Genomic DNA, 18,583 nt, shown 5'->3' on the forward strand with positions numbered 1-18,583 from the left:
GAAAGGCAAGATAAAGGATATACTTTCTCTTATTAAAGGATACATGGAGTCATTTAAAGAATGGCAAACACAGGAATTTAAGGATTTAAGAAAAAGAATAAACAACACAGAAGAGAAAATGAATAAAATAGAGATGACCTTAACAGAAATGGGAAAGAAAATGGACAAGATGGAAGAGCAGGCAGTAGCAGCAGAAATGGAGGTAGAAGACTTAAAAAAGAAATTGGAGGAATCTAATAAAAAAACTAAAGAGACACAAGAACTACTAGCTCAAAAAATAGATACAATGGAAAACCATAACAGAAGAAATAACATAAAGATAGTGGGCCTTAAGGAAGATGAAGAAGGCAAGAATATGAGGGAGTTTATAAAAGAGTGGATCCCTAAGACCCTAGGATGTCCAGAACTACAGCAAGAAATGGAAATAGAAAGGGCACATAGAGTATTGGCCTCTAAACCACAACCACAACAAAAACCAAGATCTATTGTAGTAAAATTTCTAAGATATACTACAAGAGAAAAGGTACTGGAGAAGACAATGGAAAAAGTAAGCGAGGGCAACAAACCATTGGAGTATAAAGGGCAAAAAATCTTCATTTATCCAGATATAAGTTTTGAACTCCTAAAGAAAAGAGTTCAATAGAGCAAAGGCGATTTTATGGAAGAAAGGGTATAAATTTATACTAAAGCATCCAGCGGTATTGAAAATATTTATTCCAGGACAACAAAACAGACTATTCTCGGATCCAGAAGAAGCACGAAAATTTGCAGAACAATTACAAAAATAGACTGAGGGAGGAAGACGGGTAATGAGAGTAAAAATGATCACGATTGATATGTATGCGGGTAAAGAGGTATAAGAGTGAATAGAGACAATGTGCATATGTGAATGTATCTGTACTTAGAGGAAAATATAGATAGCATAGACAAGAATTAATAAGGGAAGGTAATGGAATAGAGAGAATAAGGAGGGAACTAAAAGAGTGACCTTTGTGACATATGAAAAGTGAAATCTTTTCTTGGGGGGGCGGGGTGAGGGGAAATAGCGGTCACTGCAAAATCAGTTGACGCTTGCGAGTGGATTCGCAAATCCAAATGGAGAGGGGAGATGTGGTTGTCCGACAAGGGATAAAGGACAACTCAGGAGGGGAAGGGGAGATTGGGGATAAATAAGATAGAAATAGGAGAATAAGGAAAATGTTGGATGTTGTAGGAATGTTGTCTTATAAAGAGTTGAAAATAAGAAAACAGAAATGGAAAAGGAGGAAAGGTAATGATGGAAAAATGGAAAGAGAAGATAAACAAAATATAAAAGGGCTACGCTGAACTATATGACTTTAAATATTAATGGAATACATAACAAAATAAAAGGAAGAAACTACTAAATTTAAATGAATAAATGTATTCCATTAGAAAAAATAACATATAGGTTAAGAAATAATATTGAAATATTCGAACAAGTATAGGAGCCTTACATTAAATACAATAGCGAAAACCTACCGGGGACAAACATTACCTAAGTTGATGGAAGGAGAAGGAAAGAAAAGAATGGACTCAGTAGAATTTCTGGTGTATTTTTGTTGAATGACAACATTGTCTGACTGGCTTAATGCAACCTAGATTGTATACCTAAAATGGATGAGAGGGGGGGGTGGGGGGGTGGCTTGGGAGGAGGGTGGGGAGAAAAAGTCACTGTATATGTGTGAAAAAGAAATAGTGTATATCATGGCTAATGTGATTTATGGTGTGAAAAATAAAAAATTTAAAAAAAAGAAATCATCTATCAGATACTGTTGGGTCCCATTTATTTAACTTTTGCGGTGTAATGCATAGTCTGTGTAACCAATTATATTGTATCATACGTAGCCTCGTATTTATTGTATTTCTCATCGTTCCAGAACATAATTTCTCCCATGTTTCCTTTTTTATCTTTATATTTAAATCTTGTTCCCATTTTTGTTTAGTTTTACCATTTGTTTCCTCATTCTCCTTTTCTTGCAGTTTAATATACATATTTGTTATAAATCTTTTGATTAACATTGTATCTGTAATCACATATTCAAGGTTACTTCCCTCTGGCAAACTCAAATTGCTTCCTAATTTATCCTTCAAGTAGGATCTCAGTTGGTAATATGCCAGCGCTGTATCTCCAGTTATATTGTACTTATCTCTCATTTGTTCAAAGGATAAGAATCTACTTCCTGAAAAACAATTTTCTATTCTTTTAATCCCTTTTTTTTCCCATTTTCTAAAGGAAAGGTTATCTATTGTAAAAGGGAGTAACTTATTTTGCGTCAATATTAGTTTTGGTAATTGATAATTTGTTTTATTTCTTTCTACATGAATCTTCTTCCAAATATTGAGGAGATGATGTAATACTGGAGAAGTTCTATGTTGTACCAATTTTTCATCCCATTTATATAATATGTGTTCAGGTATCTTTTCCCCTATTTTATCTAATTCTAATCTCGTCCAGTCTGGTTTTTCCCTTGTTTGATAAAAATCTGATAGGTATCTTAATTGTGCGGCTCTATAATAATTTTTGAAGTTTGGCAATTGTAAGCCTCCTTGTTTATACCATTCTGTTAATTTATCTAGTGCTATCCTTGGTTTCCCCCCTCTCCATAAAAATTTCCTTATTATTTTCTTTAACTCTTTGAAGAATTTTTCTGTCAGTTGTATTGGCAATGCCTGAAATAAGTATAATATCCTTGGAAAAATGTTCATTTTAATACAGTTTATCCTTCCTATTAGTGTTAGTGGTAAATCTTTCCAATGCTCTAAATCGTCCTGTAATTTTTTCATTAGTGGATAATAATTGAGTTTATATAATTGGCCGAGATTTTTGTTTATTTGTACACCTAGGTATCTTATTGCCTGCATTTGCCATCTAAATGGAGATTCCTTCTTAAATTTTGAGAAATCTGCATTATTCATAGGCATTGCTTCACTTTTATTTATGTTTATCTTGTAACCCGACACTTCTCCATATTCCTTCAATTTCTTATATAATTCTTTTATTGATATTTCTGCTTCTGTTAAGTACACTATAACATCATCCGCAAATAGACTGATTTTATATTCCTTGTCTTTTATTTTTATTCCTTTTATATTATTATCTATTCTTATCAATTCTGCTGGTGGTTCTATAGCTAACGCAAACAATAAAGGTGATAGTGGGCATCCCTGCCGCGTTGACCTGCTTAAGTTAAATTGCTTTGATACATGTCCATTTACTGTCACTTTCGCTAACGGTCCCTTATATAATGCTTTAATCCAATTAATATACTTCTCCGGTAAACTGAATTTTTACAATACTTTGAACAAATAATTCCATTCTACTCTGTCGAAGGCCTTCTCTGCGTCTAAAGTAACTGCTACTGCAGGTGCTTTATTTCTTTCTACTGCATGAATTAAGTTAATAAATTTACAAATATTGTCTGTTGTGCGTCGCCTCCTTCCTTTCTGAATGAGCCTTGCATGGGGAACCTTATCAAATGCCTCACAGAATCCATATGCAATACATCTGCTGCTCTGCCTTCATCAATGTTCTTTGTTACATCTTGAAAGATTTCAATCAGGCTTGTGATACATAACCTTCTGACGAAGCCATGCTGACTATCCGATCAGATTTTGCCTCTCTAAATGCTTGTAAATCCTCAAGATCTTCTCCAATAGCTTTCCCACCATTGTAATAAGACTCACTGGTTTATAATTTCCTGAGTTATATTTACTCCCTTTCTTGAACAGGGGAACAACATTTGCAACCCTCCAATCCTCTGGTACTTCTGTCCCCAGTATACTATTGTAGTCTTTTTAACAGTTTTTTTTTTAAATAAAATACCTGTTCAGCTGCAGCAAATAAAAATCTGGTACATATGTACATTGTACAATGTGTGTGGAAAATAAACACAAACTACTTGGGCCCAAGTAAAGATCTGTACAGTTCCCCAACTAATCACATTCTTTCAACCTAAAAAAGCTCATTCATTTCCACTCTTTGTTTGTTCTCTGTTGACCAATTATCCATGCCAGTACATCTTCACATCTTCACATTCATGTGGTCAATCATCAACTTACTGCAAAGTTTATTATGGGAAGCTTCTTTATTATCACATCCTCAACAAACTCCACGAGACACACCGAACACAATTTCCCTTTCATAGGTCAGTGCTGACTCCATTCAAATCTGAGATGAACATAGCCAATTGGAACAAGAAGGAGTCACTTCACCTATTTGGACTGCTCTGGCACTTGGTAACATCAGGGCTGAACTGACTGTAATCTCAACACTGCATCCCTACCAATCCCAGGTACTTATTAATCAGTGGTCCCAAACCCTGGATTTTCCCATAAGAGCCTATCTAAATATCCACTGAAAGACAAACTACCCATTCCCAGGTATTAGTTTAGCATGCACTGTCTGAACTGCTTCTAACACATTAACACCCTCCCTTAAATAGACCTCCCCCTTACCCAGTATTCCAAGGCCTTCTAAATGAAGCAGAATGCCCCCCCCCCCACCCCCTTTCAATTTCCTTAGCAATAATATTTGCCTGGATTTATCTTTGAATCATGCTCTTGGACATCAGATCCTTTTGCATCTCCAATCTCTGAAATCTGCCATTCACGTGATATGCTGCATAATTTTTCCTGCCAGAATGGACATCTTCATATTTTCCAATGTCATACTCCATTTATTATCTTTTTAATTCAATTAATGATAAAATTTTAGTAGGTTTTTTTTTTCAAGTACCTGTTCAACTGCAGCAAGTAAGAATTTTAGTTGTATAATGTATGATGCAATTCACCTACCTTCACAGTTGATCCACAGCAGGCACAATATCATTGGCTCTCCACTCAGCTCTGGATCACCGAGACAACGCCAACTTGTACATACAGACATCAACTACAGCTCAGCATTCAACTATTATTCCATCAGTGCTGGTCAACAAGCTTCAAACCCTGGTCCTTTGCAACTGGATCCTTGACTTCCTCATTGAAAGTCCACAGTCAGTACAAATTGGAAACAACATCTCTTCCTCACTGACAATCAACACAGATACACCTTAAGGATTGCGTACTTAGCCCCGTGCTCTACTCACTATACATCCATGACTGAGGTTCTGTCCTGGAACCTCCATATCAATGCAATCATGAAGAAAGCTCACCATCACCTATACTTTGTTAGGAGATTCAGTATGTCACTGAAGACTCTCAAAATCCTTGACAGGTATACCGTGGAGAGCATTCTGGCTGGTTGCAACAGGCCAAGAAAAACTCCAGAGGGTGGTTTACTCAGGCTGTGACATCACGGGCACCAGTCTTCACTAAATCAAGGACATCTACAAGAGGCGGTGTCTTAAGAAACCAGCCTCTATCTTCAAGGACCCTAACCACCTTGGCCATGCCCTATTCACTCTGCTACCATGGAGAAAAGGGTACTGGAGCCTGAAGATGAGCGCTCATCAACACAAGGACAGCTTCTGCTATCAAATTTCTGAACGAATGATGAACCATAGATGCCACCTTACTTTTTATTTTGCACTATTTTTACTTATTTTGTAATGTGGTTCATTCAAATGTTTGCAGTGATCCTGCCACAAAACAACAGATTTCGTGACTTGTTCATGACAAAAAATTCTGATTCTGGTTGTTTGTGAATTCCATGAAGGCAGACACAAAGTATATTTAATTTCTCTCTCATTTTCTTAGTTCTGCTTCTCTAAATTGTTCACAGGGGCCATTGTGGTGAAAACTCCCTGAGCAGGGAAAGACTCGTTAAAGCTCTTTTATCAAACAGAATTTCCATTTGCTTATTTTCCAGGTGTCACTAATGAGATAGGAGGGATCACTTTCATCCCAGTCCAAATGAGGGTACCCCAACAAGGACAGGTTGCAGAAGAACCAGTCCAAAAGCCCCTCTCTGCCCAGGCCTTAATCAGCACTTCTCCCAAGGGTATGGGAATTGCATCAGCACAAGAGCCTCCCGTAGCCACAAACAGTAAACCCAAGAAGACTGGCTCGCTGGCCTTGTTCTTCAGAAAGGTGAGCATCCCGGTGGTGATTTAACATTGCTCCTCTACAGCTTCATTCCAATGTTAACATTTCAGATTATTGGGATGATTTTCCTCACGTGGCTCTAGACCTGGCTGCCCTAAACTTCTCTTCATGCACCCTGGATGACTGCCTGCTCTGCACCTCGGGCTTGCAAGTGGCAGCACACAATGTCATGCCCGGAAACCAGCTGGATTTAAGGTTAAGTTTAATGGAGACTATAATCCAGACTCCTCCAAGCTTCTCTGCCATAATTTTAGTTTTGTTCTTAAAGGTTCTGACAAAGTTCTAACAAACACATTCCTTGTGCCGATAATCCCACTTCGTAGAGAAGTTCCTGCTACCCATCCTCCATATCCTCTTGCTAAAATTAGAGCCAAAGAACATGTGCCGAACTTTCTGCCTAGTCCCACTGATCTGCACGCAAACTGTATCCCTTCATGCCTCTCCCATTAACGTACGTGTCCAGATTTTTCTTAAATATTAAAATTGAGCCCACATTTACCATTTCAGCAGGCAGCTCATTCCACACTTCACCAGTCTCTGTGTGAAGAAGTTCCTCCTAAACTTTTCCCCTTTCACCCTTAACCCATGTCTTCCAGTTTTTTTAAAACTCACATAACTTTAGTGGAAAAAGCCTACTTGCATTTATTCATAATTTTGTATACCTCTATCAAATCTCCCTCATTCTTCTACGCTTAAGGAAATAAAGACCTAACCTGTTTAACCTTTCCCTGTACTCAGTACTTCAAGTCCTGGCAACATCTTTGTAACTTTCCACTGCTCTCTTTCAATCTTATTCATATCTTTCCTATAGTGAGGTGACCAAAACTGCATACAAAGCTCCAAATTTGCCCTCACCAATATCTTATACAACTTTACCATTACATCCCAACTCCTGTACTCAAGACTTTGATTTATGAAGGCAATGCACCAGAAGTGCTCTTTACGATCCTATCCACCTGTGACGCCACTTTCAGGGAATTGTGTATCTGTATTCCCAGATTCCTCTGGGATCTTTTTTAAAACAATGGAACAACATGAGCTACCCTCCGATCCTCTGGCACCTCACCCATGGATAATTTTAATTAATAAACACTCCACAATCATAGCAGAGATTTCATAAAGCAAAATAAAACTCCTGGTTCAGCAGTGAGAACAGATGAGGCTGGAATTACTTAGCCAGTCATGCAGCATATGTGAAGAAAGAAACCAAGCAGATGAAAGGTCAACAACCTGAAACATATTGTTTATTTTTCCTGCTGAGTACTTCCAGTATTTTCTGATTCTTTCTCTAATCATCCTGTCAAATCTCATCTTTATTTAAAAACTCCAGCAAAATCGGAATTCTGTGTCTCTCCATCTGGTGCCTCGCATCTCATTATTGGCTTCATCCAGGTAACTTTGCACTAACTCACGCCACATACAAAACTGAGCTCCCACGTGGCACAACTCCCTCCTTGCAGACCATTTTCATTTTTTCTGCTGGTGCAGCAGCTTGTGTGTTTGGATCCTGAAGTCTCCATTCATCTACTACATCAGACACCTATTCCATTTTCCTCCTCAAACATGGTTGACAGTTGTTCATCATTTTTAAAAGCTGACATTCCCTCCTGAGGTATTTTGCAGTCGTCTTGTTTGACAGCCTTCAATTCAGTATCACTCTTCTGTTTGTCTATTCCTTTCTTTCCTTGTGTACAAATCTTGGAGAATATTTTTCCTCCAGGTGTATCATTTGGCCAGTGTCCGCCTACGGGACTTGTGTCTAAAGCTGGATGTATCTGCAGAGCTTCGTAGGAAGATATGGACCTGCTTTGAATATTCTTTGGTCCATTGCACAGATTTGATGACAAATCGGCACCTTGATCAACTTCTCCTTTGTGCTGTGTACATCATGGCCAAGGTATGTTTACAATTTCAGCTTGTGTGCTAAAAACAGAGCTAATTGTATTTGAAGCTTAGCATGCAAGGGGCTGTAGGGAATGTGCGTGAAAAGGATGTGTAGCACCAAGTCACCAGCATGTTTTCAGGGAGGCAATGATGACCTACACAGGCAGGTTTCAGTAACATTCCCCCAATGGTTTCTTTTTCTTAGACCAAAATGTAACCTCCTGTTGTTCAATATTAGACACCTTTGATATCAATAAGATAGAAAGAGCACAGCGAAGATTTATTAAGATGTTGCCTGGGCTTCAGGAACTGAATTACAGGGAAAGGTTAAACAGGTTAGGACTTTATTTTCTGGATCATAAAAGAATAAGGGGAGATTTGATAGAGGTATTTAAAAATATGAGAGGGATAGACCGAGTAAATATAGATAGGCATTTCCACTGAGGGTTGGTGAGATACAAACCAGAGGGCATGGGTTAAGATTGAAAGGGGAAAAGTTTAGGGAGAACATGAGGGGTAATTTTTTCATATAATGTGGGAGTGTGGAATGAGCTTCCAGCTGAAGTGATGAATGTGGGCTCAATTTTAACATTTAAGAAGAATTTAGACAGGTACATGGATGGGAGAGGTATGGAGGGCTATGGACTGGGTACAGGTCAGTGGGACTGGGCAAAACAAAATGGTTCAGCACAGACTAGAAAGGCTAAAGGGGCCTGTTTCGTGCTGTAATGTTCGATGGTTCTTGTCAGTTCCCTGTCCATTCTGTTGTACGTTGTGCTGCTTGGTAGAGCAAAGCTTACCCTTCTTCACCAGGTTAATGTTAGCAAGGGAAGTCAGTAAGCCTTATAACATTCTCTGAGGGGTTCTGGGTCAGCAATCAAGTTCAAAACTATACCTAATGATTTAAAATCCCATGCATACTATTTCATTTTTAACAGTTACTTTTGGGTAGATGTAGAAAGCTTGTTTCCCGTGGTGGGAGTCTCAGACAAGAGGGCACAACTTCAGAATTGAAGAGCATATGCTTAGAACAGAGGGTATTTATTTTGTCAGAAGATGGTGAATCTGTGGAATTTGTAGGTCGTTGGGTATATTTAAAGCAGAGGTTGTTGATTAGGTTATTGGGAGAGGCCGGGCAGTGGGGAAAATGGATCAGTTCATGATTAAATGATGGGGCAGACTTGATGGGCTGAATGGCCTATTTCTGCTCCATTTTATATTGACAAACATCTCGAATCAAATCATAGCCTGCCCCAAATAGGTAATTTCTAGTTTTAATGTAAACAGGTATCCATTCTGCTCTGTGAATATTTAATATTGGCATGTTTTTAGATTCTTTTTCTTCATTTTAGGTTTAATTCTGACTAGCCCTCTTTGCTCTACTTTGGAAAGCAAAAAGGGAAGTATTTACAGCAGCAAGCATTTGGCAAATACCTTTTCCTCACTGAATGTGAACCAGAAAGATTACAAATAGATATCATTCCTTCCCACTCAACTTATTGCCTTCCTTTCTTTCAGTTAACATGTCTTTCCCTGGTTGTCTTGTGATGTAGTTGAGGCCTTTCTAAATTGCTTTTGATATACTTGAAGCTCTTGTCAGATCATGAGCAGGCAGCTAAAAATCAATCGCAGCTTCTACTTCTGGCATGGGACAGACAGAACATAAAAATGAACTGAAATTAATGGAGGCTGTTGAAATTTGCTTCCCATATGGGTCACCAATCTTTGCCACGTAAAGAATGCTGAGTTTTTCCAACATTTTGGTGTGAACTGCAGTTTGAGGCCCCATTGTCTAGAGAATAGACCCTTTGATGAATTGTGTTTGCTGGAGTTTTTTGAAAATGGTTTGAAAAGCATTGCAAGCATGGAGTTCTGAAATAAAATCTAGCTAATACCTGTCCTTGAGCTCCCTGGCAGTCCAGCTGCCAGGTCCTGAGGACTTTTACTGAGAATGAAAGTGGAAAACTGTAATGGGTGGTGGGGAAACTGACTGGTTCCTTTGTTTACTGGCACTCCTGACTCCATACTTTTTAACTTCTCAGATTCAAATATCTGGGTTTTGAGTGCATATTGTCTGGATTAACTTGGCCTGTGTTAAGAGAAGAGCTTGTGTACACATCTATGTTGTTTTTTTTTTTGTTTTGTTTTTTTTTTCACACCATAAATCACATTAGCCATGATATACACTATTTCTTTTTTACACATATACAGTGACTTTTTCTCCCCCCCCCTCCTCCCAAGCCACCCCCCCACCCCCCCCCCCCCCTCATCCATTTTAGGTATACAATCTAGGTTGCATTAAGCCAGTCAGACAATGTTGTCATTCAACAAAAATACACCAGAAATTCTACTGAGTCCATTCTTTTCTTTCCTTCTCCCTCCATCAACTTAGGTAATATTTGTCCCCGGTAGGTTTTCGCTATTGTATTTAATGTAAGGCTCCTATACTTGTTCGAATATTTCAATATTATTTCTTAACCTATATGTTATTTTTTCTAATGGAATCCATTTATTCTTTTAAATTTAGTAGTTTCTTCCTTTTAATTTGGTTATGTATTCCATTAATATTTAAAGTCATATAGTTCAGCGTAGCCCTTTTATATTTTGTTTATCTTCTCTTTCCGTTTTTCCATCATTACCTTTCCTCCTTTTCCATTTCTGTTTTCTTATTTTCAACTCTTTATAAGACAACATTCCTACAACATCCAACATTTTCCTTATTCTCCTATTTCTATCTTATTTATCCCCAATCTCCCCTTCCCCTCCTGAGTTGTCCTTTATCCCTTGTCGGACAACCACATCTCCCCTCTCCATTTGGATTTGCGAATCCACTCGCAAGCGTCAACTGATTTTGCAGTGACCGCTATTTCCCCCCACCCCGCCCCCCCCAGAAAAGATTTCACTTTTCATATGTCACAAAGGTCACTCTTTTAATTCCCTCCTTATTCTCTCTATTCCATTACCTTCCCTTATTAATTCTTGTCTATACTATCTATATTTTCCTCTAAGTACAGATACTTTCACGTATGCACATTGTCTCTATTCACTCTTATACCTCTTTACCCGCATACATATCAATCGTGATCATTTTTACTCTCATTACCCGTCTTCCTCCCTCAGTCTATTTTTGTAATTGTTCTGCAAATTTTCGTGCTTCTTCTGGATCCGAGAATAGTCTGTTTTGTTGTCCTGGAATAAATATTTTCAATACCGCTGGATGCTTTAGTATAAATTTATACCCTTTCTTCCATAAAATCGCCTTTGCTGTATTGAACTCTTTTCTTTAGGAGTTCAAAACTTATATCTGGATAAATGAAGATTTTTTGCCCTTTATACTCCAATGGTTTGTTGCCCTCTCTTACTTTTTCCATTGTCTTCTCCAGTACCTTTTCTCTTGTAGTATATCTTAGGAATTTTACTACAATAGATCTTGGTTTTTGTTGTGGTTGTGGTTTAGAGGCCAATACTCTATGTGCCCTTTCTATTTCCATTTCTTGCTGTAGTTCTGGACATCCTAGGGTCTTAGGGATCCACTCTTTTATAAACTCCCTCATATTCTTGCCTTCTTCATCTTCCTTAAGGCCCACTATCTTTATGTTATTTCTTCTGTTATGGTTTTCCATTGTATCTATTTTTTGAGCTAGGATTCTACTAAATAGAATAATACCTAGTGTCGCCGAGAATATTCTCCCAGAATCACAGTGCGGCTTTCGCGCAAACAGAGGAACTACTGACATGGTCTTTGCCCTCAGACAGCTCCAAGAAAAATGCAGAGAACAAAACAAAGGACTCTACATCACCTTTGTTGACCTCACCAAAGCCTTCGACACCGTGAGCAGGAAAGGGCTTTGGCAAATACTAGAGCGCATTGGATGTCCCCCAAAGTTCCTCAACATGATTATCCAACTGCACGAAAACCAACAAGGTCGGGTCAGATACAGCAATGAGCTCTCTGAACCCTTCTCCATTAACAATGGCGTGAAGCAAGGCTGTGTTCTGGCACCAACCCTCTTTTCAATCTTCTTCAGCATGATGCTGAACCAAGCCATGAAAGACCCCAACAATGAAGACGCTGTTTACATCCGGTACCGCACGGATGGCAGTCTCTTCAATCTGAGGCGCCTGCAAGCTCACACCAAGACACAAGAGAAACTTGTCCGTGAACTACTCTTTGCAGACGATGCCGCTTTAGTTGCCCATTCAGAGCCAGCTCTTCAGCGCTTGACGTCCTGCTTTGCGGAAACTGCCAAAATGTTTGGCCTGGAAGTCAGCCTGAAGAAAACTGAGGTCCTCCATCAGCCAGCTCCCCACCATGATTACCAGCCCCCCCACATCTCCATCGGGCACACAAAACTCAAAACGGTCAACCAGTTTACCTATCTCGGCTGCACCATTTCATCAGATGCAAGGATCGACAATGAGATAGACAACAGACTCGCCAAGGCAAATAGCGCCTTTGGAAGACTACACAAAAGAGTCTGGAAAAACAACCAACTGAAAAACCTCACAAAGATAAGCGTATACAGAGCCGTTGTCATACCCACACTCCTGTTCGGCTCCGAATCATGGGTCCTCTACCGGCACCACCTACGGCTCCTAGAACGCTTCCACAAGCGTTGTCTCCGCTCCATCCTCAACATCCATTGGAGCGCTTACATCCCTAACGTCGAAGTACTCGAGATGGCGGAGGTCGACAGCATCGAGTCCACGCTGCTGAAGATCCAGCTGCGCTGGATGGGTCACGTCTCCAGAATGGAGGACCATCGCCTTCCCAAGATCGTGTTATATGGCGAGCTCTCCACTGGCCACCGTGACAGAGGTGCACCAAAGAAAAGGTACAAGGACTGCCTAAAGAAATCTCTTGGTGCCTGCCACATTGACCACCGCCAGTGGGCTGATATCGCCTCAAACCGTGCATCTTGGCGCCTCACAGTTTGGCGGGCAGCAACCTCCGTTGAAGAAGACCGCAGAGCCTACCTCACTGACAAGGCAAAGGAGGAAAAACCCAACACCCATCCCCAACCAACCAATTTTCCCCTGCAACCGCTGCAATCGTGTCTGCCTGTCCCGCATCGGACTTGTCAGCCACAAACGAGTCTGCAGCTGACGTGGACTTTTTACCCCCTCCATAAATCTTCGTCCGCGAAGCCAAGCCAAAGAAAAGATTTTTTGAGCTAGTAGTTCTTGTGTCTCTTTAGTTTTTTTATTAGATTCCTCCAATTTCTTTTTTAAGTCTTCTACCTCCATTTCTGCTGCTACTGCCCGCTCTTCCATCTTGTCCATTTTCTTTCCCATTTCTGTTAAAGTCATCTCTATTTTATTCATTTTCTCTTCTGTGTTGTTTATTCTTTTTCTTAAATCCTTAAATTCCTGTGTTTGCCATTCTTTAAATGACTCCATGTATCCTTTAATAAGAGCAAGTATATCCTTTACCTTGCCTTTCTTTTCTTCTTCTATTTCACCATACTCTTCCTCTTCTTCTTCCTCTGGGTTGGCCATCTGTTGTTTCTTTGTTGCCCTTTCCTCCTCTTCTTTCTTGTTTCTATTGTCTTCTGTGGTCTCTTCTTGCTGCAGGTGTTCTGCAGCTGTCGTTGCCGGCTGTGGAGATCGACTCCCCAGCTGGTCCCCCCTCCCGTCGGTGTGTTTTTTTTCATTCGCATCCTCGCGCATGTGCGGTTGCGCACTTTTACTCGGCTCAGCGAGCCATTTTTGTAGTCCATTATTTACCGACCTGAGGGAGCGGGTTTCTCTCTCGGACAGGTGCCTCTTCGGACAGGTAAGGCCTTCACCTTTTTCCTCCTTTGTCTTCTCTTCCTCTCTTCTTACCGTTGCTTTCGATTTTTCTTTTTTTGTCGCCATCTTCTTTCCACCTTTATACTCACTTTTCTGTAACTTTTATTTCTGTGCCTTTGTGTTTTCCTTTGTTTTTCCCGACTTTTCTGGAGAGGGCTGGAGTTCACCGTCCGGCCACTACTCCATCACATGACTCTGTACACATCTATGTTTGATGCTGAATTCCCCGGGAACTTTTCACAGAGGGAGAAATTATGGCAATAAATATGAAAGTTGTAACAAAAATTATAAGTAGGAACTAAAATGGGAAAAAGAAATTGCAGATCTAGTTTTTGTGCAGGGTAAGTACTGTATTGTAATTTCTGTTTTGAAGTTCTCTCAGTAGTGCCACAGTTCAGTTGATGTTTCAGTAATATAGTCACTCTTTGCAGGTTACTAAGGAAGATAGGTCTTTCACAGATATCATGAAGTGTTACAGAAGCCAACCCCAAGCCAACAGTCATGTAAGTTTGCATTATTTATGTAGCAAGTCATAGATTTATACAGTAGAGAAAGCAGTCCCTTCATTCCACTGTGTGCAGAGTCCACTTTGACTATTTAGTATCCGGCTATACTGATCCCATTTCTCGACTCCAGGGTGTACAAGCACTCAGCTGAGTACTTCAATGGGGGAAAACTACCTCCACTACCTCTGAAGGTTGTGTGTTCCAGGTTTCTGGTTCAAAGCAAAAATATTCTTCTCCTTAAACCTGTCTGTGACACCTCTCTGCTACAGAAAAACATCTCTATTTTTCGTCTCTGTGCCCCTTATAACTTTCAAGATTCAATATTCAAATTATTGTCATAATAATAAAACAGTGTCCTATTATATGAAATTCCTTTTTACCTGCTGGAAGGCAGACAGAATTGCCACTGACAGATATTGCCTCTTATATTTCATTCAGTCAGACTTGCAGTCAGAGAAAGAGAAACAAAAGAGAGTGTCTGTAGATTTGCCTCCAGTGGTTCCGCAGCCTCTGCAACCACCCAGAGACCAGTCCAAACCATTGGCGACCCGAGATTCAGATCTGAACCCCTGACACGATCAGGGACCCTTCAGTGCTCCCACACATCCCAGTTTTCCTCCAGCTAGTTCTCCGCTTCCCTGGAATCTGCAGCCCCTTGTGGCTGCTGCCGATTAATAGGCGCCGCCATCTTGGGCGCAGACCCCAAGGATGCAGGATCTCAAATAAAACCTTTTTGCCACCATGCCCACCTGAGTCGCCACTTTCAGGGAACTATGCACGTAACCATAGATCTCTCTATTCTAAGGGCTTCTACCATTTATAGTGCAAGTCACCATGTGTTCTTTAGCACCTTGTATTATTTACTGTGCATTTCCTAACCTTTTAGTCTTCCCAGAATGTAAAACCTCTGATTTTAAGGATTAAATTCCCTGTGACAATTCCCTACACAACTAATCAGTATCATTATTTAGCAAAGATGAAGATTCATAACCAGTGTTTTGGGCTTGAGCCCTTCATCAAAGCCTGAGTTCAGATGCTTGCCTACATTTTGCTCATACCTCGATGAAGGGCTCAAGCCCAAAAAGTTGGTTATCATATCAATGTTATTTTCGAGTAAAGCCTATTCTCGCAATCCACCTCACCACCAATCTTTGCATCATCCATTCTTGCTTTCTACATTCGTTCTTAATTCACTTAGTCATTAATTTTCCTTGACATGTTCTGCTTCAGGTGTACAGAAGTGTTCTGCTGAAAGGGAAAAGATGGTCAAGCATTACAGGTATTGATGAGCATGCAGGGAGAGATGTAAAGGTGGAAGACCATGGTGAGTTGTACTCCCTCGCTTTTGAGACTTTGAATATCCTTTGACTCCTGGAACCTTTCTGCAAGAGTTTCTGATTCAGATTTAACAGATGGGGCAACTTGAACAAGATGGGCTCTGTTTCACCAACACTGTGTTTTCTTAAACTGGTGTGTTCTCCCTTCATATCTCTCCTTCCTCTGCAATCCTCCTTAAAGGTTATTTGTTTTACTAAACATTTTCTTATACCTTGACACTTTTTGCTTTTGAGAAAAGGCGTGATTCAGTTTTGGGGCATATTTCCATTTTCTAAATAAAAATGCTTCAGAACTGAAGGTTGCAGCTGGACTTGAATAAACCTAAACCATACATATACTTCTGCTGCAAGACTATGGAATCAGTCAGCTACATTTTGCCAACTTTGCTTTTTAATATATTCGATGGATTGCTTTTCTCCTTGCTGACCATTTCCAACTCTGCTTCCTGCTCCCAGAGTCGATGTGTGGTATGAGCAATTAAGATTCTCTTGGTGTGCTTTCCTAAGATTGAAGTTAAATTACTTTGTTGAGACCAGATTTAAAGCACTTTACCTTCCTGATCTTGGAATGTTACAAGTTTAGGCATTTTTCACAAAGTGTAGACATTTTTTTTACTGGTGGTAGAATTAGAAAAGATGTTCTGGTGTGGAATTAACAGTTATTTTGGGGAGTCTGATCGAAATCCTGAGACTAACAATTCCTTTGTGCCTCTTTCAGAAACCAGCTGTTGTGAACCCGGCATAAAAAACCATTGTGAGGTGATCAGTCCAGCAGTAACAGCAGCCAGCTTATCCAACTCCTCAGCTCCTGTGGAGGAAGAACGGGGCGATCTCATTAAGTTCTACAACACTATCTATGTGAATAGAATTAAAGAGTTTGCACTGAAGTACTCTAACATAAAACTGGAATGTGGAGTAAGTAAACGTGACCATTGTCAGCATTAACCTGTGGATGCTGAACAGACAACAATTGTAATAATACCAAGCCATTATAAGGATGAACCACCAGAGGTTCCAAAGTGTGGCCTCAGATGAAGGTTTTAAAAATCATCGGCAGGATATTAGCTATGGAAGTTTAGAGAGTGAATCTCGGAATGGAGCCTTTGCAGCTGAAGGGAAAACCACTGAAAATTGAGATTATAAAGGATGTGAGGTGAGCTGTGTCAAAGGTTATTGAGGAGGAAGGATAGTTTCCCATGATTAATTACATTACTTAACAGTTGGTCCAGTGACACTGAAACTGTTTAAAAGGCTTTAGAGATGTTGGATGTAAGTAAATGTTGAGGGACTTTGGAGAGGACAGTAGGGTTAGGGATATGATGTAGCATATCAGCCCAGGCAGCTGCCTATCTTTTTGGGGAGGGGTGTTTACAGTATATATTGAAGGAGAGGGACTACAATATTAACTATAAACCATAATTCTGATAAAGTTCACATTTCTCAATCACTACAATCTTTCACCTTCATGAAAATAACTTTCTCTGCTTGTTCACATTGTTGTCATCAACTTAAACACTGTCCTTTTTTTTTAAGGCTCCTCTCTGATTCTTTTTGCTCTGTCCACAATCTGATACAAAACTAGACTATTTTTAAGGTTCTGAATCTCCTTTATTTCTGACTGTTTACACTTGTTGAAAGAGCTGAGACCTTTCCAGACAGTAGGAGTGAGAGTTAACGAACTGGGAAGAATAAGTTATCAAACTGTTTGGTGTTCATAATCAATGAGAAAGTAGCATTGAAGTTAATTTGCTGCCATCATCACCTGTCTTGGACTCTATCCTTGCAGCAGTGGAAAATTACTCATTGTTAAAGAAACCTGCAGAGATGCAAACGTCTCCATTGGGTGTGGAGTACATTGGAACATTGAACAGCACAGGAACAGGCCCTTCAGCCCATGACGTCTGTGCTGAACATGATGCCGTTAAACTGAATCTGCTTGCACATGATTCATATCCCTCTATTTAGCTATTTATGTGCCAGTCTGGAAGCCTCAAACACTGCTCTCTGCTTTCATCACTATTCCTGGCAGCCTGGTCTGGCCCTCTGCAAAAGCTTGCCTTGCACACCTCCCCTGCCCCTCTCCACCACCTCCCCTGCCTCAACTTGAACTCATGTCCTGAAGTTGCGTATCAGATTACCCTGGGGAATTGTGTGGCGGGGGCAGAATTGGGGAGTGGGGTGTGAAGCAGGATACCTGTGTGCTCAGTTTGCCAGGAGATATACTACAGAGCACTGATCCTGCCATTCAAACACTCAAAGATATTTTGAGGAGAGACATCTGGGTGCTACTGTGTTGAAAACCTGGTACAAAGCCTGAGCTCCCCTATACTCCCACAGCCCAGTGTGAAAGAGTGTTGGGAGGGCTGTGCTGAGTATTGTTGCTGCAACTTGGGGCTACACCATGGTGAATGTGGGCTTTAATGGGGATTGGATGCACCTCTTCCAAGCATTGATAAACAGTGCCTGTCATCACTGCCTGCTGGACATAATGGAAGGTGCTGTCTTCCCCTTATTGTATGGCTGCACACCTCTTCCCAGCCCCAAGATATCAATATGGTGGGAGGTTCCATCACGTCTGACAGAAACTGATGGGAGAGCAGAGGGTGGACATTCAACACAGGGAGTAGGTGCTACAGTCACCAGTAATCGACCCCTCTTTCCTATCCCCCTGCCCCCCCCCTCCCCCCAGCTGGCCAGGGACAGACCTGAGCCTGCCTCTCATTGCAGAGTGGCTGCACAATTCGCCACAGTCAGCGCCTCCAAACCAGGTCCTGCATCTCGTGTTGCTTTGTAAATGTAGGTGGAGAGCCAGGGTTATCAGAATTTATTGGCATGAACAAGTCACGAAATCCGTTGTTTTGCAGCAGCTGACTGAGTCAGTGATGGGTGGCAGAGAGCGGAGATGGCAGGAGCTCCCACAAGCCTGGTTTTTAATCTCTGATTGTTAGCGCATCATTCAGAACCATCCTGAGGGCTTAGCAACCTATTTTATTTGAGGTT

At 40.5% G+C, this 18,583-nt stretch overlaps 1 protein-coding gene across 2 annotated transcripts in view; it reads left to right on the top strand.

The window, feature by feature from the left end:
- Positions 1-18,583, top strand: part of rbl1 (retinoblastoma-like 1 (p107)) — an 83,309-nt gene that overhangs the window by 56,625 nt on the left and 8,101 nt on the right. The window contains exons 16-20 of one of the 2 annotated variants that reach the window (XM_069884547.1): positions 5,828-6,048; positions 7,784-7,960; positions 14,172-14,243; positions 15,477-15,570; positions 16,302-16,498. In XM_069884547.1, the coding sequence (XP_069740648.1) occupies positions 5,828-6,048; positions 7,784-7,960; positions 14,172-14,243; positions 15,477-15,570; positions 16,302-16,498 (761 nt within the window). The remainder of the gene's footprint in view (positions 1-5,827; positions 6,049-7,783; positions 7,961-14,171; positions 14,244-15,476; positions 15,571-16,301; positions 16,499-18,583) is intronic. The other variant, XM_069884548.1, reaches the window with a different exon arrangement.

This window comes from Narcine bancroftii, chromosome 6 (assembly GCF_036971445.1).
Source record: "Narcine bancroftii isolate sNarBan1 chromosome 6, sNarBan1.hap1, whole genome shotgun sequence".
NCBI lineage: Eukaryota > Metazoa > Chordata > Chondrichthyes > Torpediniformes > Narcinidae > Narcine > Narcine bancroftii.